At 30.9% G+C, this 6,226-nt stretch overlaps 2 protein-coding genes across 2 annotated transcripts; both read left to right on the plus strand.

Annotated features, from left to right (window-relative positions):
* Positions 1-1,062: 1,062 nt before the first annotated feature.
* Bm8882 (Uncharacterized protein) lies at positions 1,063-2,683 on the plus strand (the record flags this gene model as incomplete). The annotated part of the gene is made up of 7 exons (XM_043082458.1): positions 1,063-1,077; positions 1,248-1,365; positions 1,548-1,645; positions 1,727-1,819; positions 1,983-2,187; positions 2,292-2,506; positions 2,591-2,683. The coding sequence occupies 7 exons, from the start codon at positions 1,063-1,065 to the stop codon at positions 2,681-2,683; spliced, it is 837 nt and encodes a 278-aa protein (XP_042938392.1).
* Positions 2,684-3,476: 793 nt separating this feature from the next.
* Positions 3,477-4,969, plus strand: Bm2657 (P40, putative; the record flags this gene model as incomplete). The annotated part of the gene is made up of 5 exons (XM_001893673.2): positions 3,477-3,710; positions 3,781-3,967; positions 4,125-4,350; positions 4,422-4,755; positions 4,844-4,969. 5 exons carry the CDS (start codon positions 3,477-3,479, stop codon positions 4,967-4,969), a joined length of 1,107 nt encoding a protein of 368 aa, XP_001893708.2.
* Positions 4,970-6,226: the final 1,257 nt, after the last annotated feature.

A 6,226-nucleotide genomic window follows, 5' to 3' on the forward strand; every position in this document is an offset into this window, starting at 1 on the left:
GTAAAACATTTGCATATAAAATGCGCAATACTTGTAAATATAAAAGTGATTAACTACTTTTCCGGAATTTTCCCTCGACAACACGGTTGGTAAGTCATTTTGAATTAATAAAAGATTACGTGGAAAGGCTAATGAAGCGCATATGTGTCTGAAGATAAAGCGCAACTGCACATGGAACAGTATTGAAGGAAAGTAAAAAGGTTTCATGATGAAAATACTAAAAAACTGCGGCAAAAAAAAGCAAAAATGTCAAAGGTCAGCGTAAATAGTAAGTTGCAAATGACTGCTTTATTAGAGTTTGAACTTATTAATTCTGAGATAAATTTTGTACAAGTTAAAGTGATTAATATGAGTATGTTTCAGTCGTCAACAGCGCCTTCTTCTTTAATAAATCGTTCAGGATCAAGAATTGCTCATTGATTCAGCAGTTAACAGCGCCTTCTTTAATAAATCGTTCAGGATCAAGAATTGCTCACTGATTCAGCTGTCAACAGCGCCTTCTCTAATGAATCGTTTAGGATCAGGAATTGCTCACTGATTCAGCTGTCAACAGCGCCTTCTCTAATGAATCGTTCAGGATCAGGAATTGTTCATTAGTTCAGCTGTCAACAGCGCCTTCTCTAATGAATCGTTCAGGATCAGGAATTGTTCATTAGTTCAGCTGTCAACAGCGCCTTCTCTAATGAATCGTTCAGGATCAGGAATTGTTCATTAGTTCAGCTGTCAACAGCGCCTTCTCTAATGAATCGTTCAGGATCAGGATTTCCTCAATTCAGCTGTCAGCAGCGCCTTCTCTAATGAATCGTTCAGGATCAGGAAAGAAGTCAAGGAGAAATTATATTTATCAGAAACGTTAAAGAGTTAATCTTTTATTTAAACTAAAAACAACAGTAGATTTTAATGCCATTACCGAAAACATTTAAATATTCAAGCAAAAATGAATCGATGACAGATATAAAATCATTGTTTAACACAGCGCAATTCATTGTCACTTTTATTCATTCGATTAATTTGTCGATTCTCAAAACTTTTTCTCATTTTTGGATTCCTAAATTCCACGTGATGAATCAGTCCGAGGTTAACGTTCCATGATTCACCCTACGCTTCCATCGTTTCTAATCCGGAATATATCATTTTATAACAATTTATAAGTTAGATTACAGAAAATATAATACCTGAAAAAGTATGCTATTCATTACATTTTCCTGATTTGAGCCACAAATTAAAATTTTCATGAAATTGTTAAGGATTTGACCCTTCCGGATTGGCAATGCGAGAAATGCAATTTGTATTCACCACATACATCTGCCGCATTGTATCTGTGGTGCGCAAATTGTGAAAAAATCATTTGCGCATTTTGCATTGGTAATTTACCACAATGATTAAAACAAAGAATAACCAATCCAAAGCACTCAAATAGAGTTATACCTCTAATTTGGCATCTTTTAAATTCTTTTAATTCTGATAGAAAGGAAAATATTTTTAAAGGCAAAAAAGTCAATCGAATTTAGTTTGAAAATAAAATCAATTTTGCACATTTATTTAAGGTCAATGTAGTAATGAAACTCATTCATGGATGCCAGCAAGCGAAATTATCTATGAACTCAAAGAAAATATCGTTTATACAAATGCGGAAATGTCCAAAGTATTTTATTTATTCATTTATTTTTTTGCCATTTATTTACTTACCTTCTGGCTTTTAATTTCTCAATTTTTGAATTTATAGTCTGTGGGAAATATGAAAATTACTGGCAAAGATGCGATACGATCACTTCATGGACTTATGCAAACTCTAACAGAATTGAAGAAACAATGTGAGGTTGGTGGAATAAAGTAATTTTGTTTGCTTTTAAAGTTAATATTTGTTTAAAAAGTTTAACAATTTATTTTGCATTTGAATTTCAGAACTAAAAATAAGGTGAATTCTTAATTTTTTCATCAATTTCATTTAATTTAAACTTAAAAAGCGCTAATTTATTAAGGGCGTAAGTGAAGTGATCAAAGTGTTATCGGAAACGTTAAATGAACGGCAAAATGCTGCTGACGTACGTCGTAAGGAAACGAATGAGCATCGACCGTTTACGTCGATTCTAATACAAAAATTACGAGTGGAAATTAAGGATAACAAATGTTTAGCTGAAGAAGCAACTGCCATTGCACTATTATTCGGCAATCTCATCAAACAATGTTAGCAAAAATTTTAATTATTCAATCAATAAATTCTATCTTTCAATGCAGTTTGCATCAGAATCATCGCTTTAAATTTTTTGTGAAAGTCAAACGGTTTGCAGCGGATAATATTTGCAAGGATGCGCGCAATCTGATGAATTCATTTTCGTTGGAAAAGAAAGTTGAAATTGAAGCAAAGGCGAATGATAACATAGAACTTGAAGACGATGCTATTAGTCAAAAGTCAAATGTAAATGCATTTGGTGACAATTTGCTCGACAACGACGAGTACGACGTTACAGTCCGTGAAGTTAAACGTGAAGATGACAGCACAGAGGTAATTTGTACTTTATTATTGTCACGAAAGCAGAAAAACTACTTAAATTAAAAAATGCTATTGATTGCTGCGCATCATCTTTAGGATTCCGGAAAAACGGGTATACTGGATGAGACGGCCACAGTACCACTGACGGACACTACCGTAAAGAAGAAAATTGAAACTGAGCAAATGTGAAAATGAAAATTTTCACATTGATTTATACTGCATACTGCTTGTGAATGACGTGACATACTTTTCGAATATGATTTCAATAAATTCAAAAGTTTGATGAAATGGACAAAACACTTCCAAAATTTACTCATTTGAAAGATCTTTCGGGATCTCTCATTGAGGGCTGTGATCATCCAAAACATTACGAGCAAAATCTGCCAAATATTGACTAGTTGGCCAGAAATAATATTGGAAGACTTTCTGGCATGTTCTCGATCTATCAGCATTTTATCTCGAACATATCACAGTAATAAAATACAAATTAGTAAATAACTTAAGAATAAATCAATATCTATTGAAAAATCCATCACACGTAGAAAAACAAAAAACTTACCTCAGACAGTATGAATTTCAGATATGCAAGAAACGGAAGGGGAAAGTGAAACGGAAAGGTTATAAACTATCTAAAGAGAAGGGTCAATTGTCAGAGATTCATAAACAAAAGATAATTTTGTTGTCACAAATATTCGTCATTGAGGTTCAAATGATTTGAGCACATTCCACTTACTTTTTATAATTCCAGAAAAATTGGATATATATTTGTTAAATTTCAAAATTTTTAAGAATGGTAAGTTTAAATTTCCTTATTTTGAGATAAAGTTTGCATATTTTGAAATAAATTTATAAAAGAATTGAGAAATATTTGTATATATATATCATAGATGTAAAGTGAGATTTTATGAATTTAAAAACTAATCAATTAAGTGGTATAAAAGATAATTCATTTGATTTCAAATTTCATTGTGCTACTAAAAGGATGCCAAATCCGCCAGCTAAGGAGGATACTTGGGCTTTTGGGCCAATTGGTTCACCATTTCCAGATAATCCGGTTCGAGCTACCGGACAGCAAAATATGTATGTAGCATTATGGTATAAGCATGGTAAACCAATACACGGACGAGCATGGAATAATGGCGGTGTTATCGAATGCTCATTCCCGTATATCAGAGCTGAACTAACTGGTGCCAAAGATCTTGGTGGACAAATTCAGGTCTATCAACTAAAATTCGAAATTATGCATTTCAATTTGAATGAATTAACCGTAATGAAATTAATTTCAGGTTTTGCAATATAAAGGAGATCATTTAACACTTGGTTTTTGGTATAATTGGATTAAATATAAGGATCGATTCGAGAAATTTGAAAAAGGAGCTGAACTGTTGCGCTGTGGTGATTCATTTCCAATCTTTTGGCATGATCGAAAAGAGGGACCGCTACTTGGCTATGTTGATAATAAAACTGAAATTGGTAAATGAGATAATTATGATAAATTAATTTAAAAATCCGTTCATTTTACTCAATTTGATCAATCAATCAATCAATCAATCAACCAATCAATCAGTCAGCCAATCAATCAATATTGTTTTTTTTTCTTTTTATAAAGTAAATACTGTAATTATTTCAGCACGATTTTCACATGATGGAAGAGTGGAAGAAGTTTCAGGCGGTGCGCTAAATGATATGCTTATCATCGTACGTGAACTAAAAGGTGGACCGCCAAATTGTGTTTGTCATGAATGTAGCGTTGGGCCACCGAAACCGGTTATTCGTATTACACTTGATGAATGGGCTGATTTTCGTTATGGTGATCCATGGCCAACAACTGGTAAACCAGTTCAGGCTCTAGACCGGTATTATTCATTGTTCTAATTAAGCACTATTTGCTAATTCTTAAATTGTTAAAAAAAAAATTTTTTTTTAGAGCTCTTAATACTTTACCTGATGAAAATCCGAAACAATATGTGGCACTATGGTATCAATCCGGTGAACCGGTTATGGGTCGAATTTGGAATGATGGCGGAAAAATTGCTGCATCATTTGGCTGGGGTGGTCATGAATATCGTAAAAATATTGGTTCAATTCAAGTTTTATTTGAACTTCCGGAAAAAATACGTGGTTTTGACTACGCATGGAAACCGTTTAAGGAAGCAGCTCAATTCGGTACAAAAGAATGGATTCCAGTACACGTGGATCATCATAAAGGCAACATTTCTCCAGCTGTATTAATCATCGATGGTAAAGAGATTCTTGGTAAAGTATGTATTAACTTCTATTTTAATTGTAAATATAGGCCAATTAAATTTTTCTTCTTTTCCTCAATATTCTCGTTTATATCATTTTCAGGCTGATATCCGTAACGAACGTGCAACGGTTGGCCATGCTGGAACCGAAAAAGTGTACGTTGGCCCTGCAGTACACACGTGCGTCGTTTTATGTCGAAAAGCAAAACCTGGTTGTACAATCAACTGAAATATAATCTATTCATAGCAAATAATTTTTCTTCAACTGACGTGTACTATCATCATTCTTACGTGTATTACGTGAATAAAAACTCAATAACTAATCAATGTGATTTATTTGTATCAAAAAGAAAAACAAAGAATAATGCAAATTTATTTCACTCAAATTCTGAATTGCATTTTCCATTAATATTTCATGATAATTAATGAGAAAGAAACAATCTATTTGCGCTTATTTCAAAGAAGCGCAAATAGATTGTAGGTGCAAAAGTTTAAAATAAATTATTCAATAAAATAATTATTATCAAGAGAGAAAAATTACAATCATTAAAATGTATGTGCATAAAAGATTCTGAAAATAGAAATGAAATATTTCAGTAAAATTTTCATAACAAACATAATTGCAACTTTAAATAATTTGTAAAAACAAAATGCAAAAAACAAAAAAAAAAAAAAAAATTTAGCTTTCAATTTATACGTGAAGTTTAAATTCTAATAAATTCATTGCAAGAAAAAAATTCTAAATGCATTTTTCTTTCTTTTTTTTTTTTTTGAAGAAACACTCTAAATCATCAAAAGCATTTCTTCCGCTTCAAATGATAACAAAGTGCGCCATCCTTTTGTCATCATTTCCCTTCAATCTTTAACCCTTCCATCATTCTGATCTCATTTTTATCAGTCATTTTCTATGAATCACATTTTCATTTCTATCATTTATTGATTATTTCATTAATTTTTGCTTAGGCAAATAAATTAGAAAAAAAAAAAAAGAGATGAAAGCGAACAGTTTAAGTATTATCAATTATTATCAAATTTCATATCATTTAATTCTTATTTAAAAAAAAAAAAAAATTAGTAAAATTAATAATTTAGTAAATTTTATGAGTTATATTTATTGATGATAAAATTAAATCAAAGTGAATTGCAATGATATTATCACCATTATTCATTATGCATACTTATCATTACTATGTTATCAGTATGATTTTATCTATATATTATCATTGATCATTAGATCAAAAACTATAATGTAAAATTAGAAATATGATAGCACAGATTTAAAAAAATGAAAATATTCCTGAGAAAAATCTTATCAGTTGCTTCGCTTTTTTTTTTTTTTTTTTTTGTGAATATAAAGATTGAGCAATAGATATTAAATTTCGAATGATTATTTTTAGGAAAATTTTAGAAAAGTAAAAAATGTTTGAAAATGATTGCAGCGTTTTTGTTTTAATATCTTTTTATTATATTTTTTAAATTAATATTG

This window comes from Brugia malayi (assembly GCF_000002995.4).
Source record: "Brugia malayi strain FR3 genome assembly, contig: Bm_v4_Chr4_scaffold_001, whole genome shotgun sequence".
Taxonomy (NCBI): domain Eukaryota; kingdom Metazoa; phylum Nematoda; class Chromadorea; order Rhabditida; family Onchocercidae; genus Brugia; species Brugia malayi.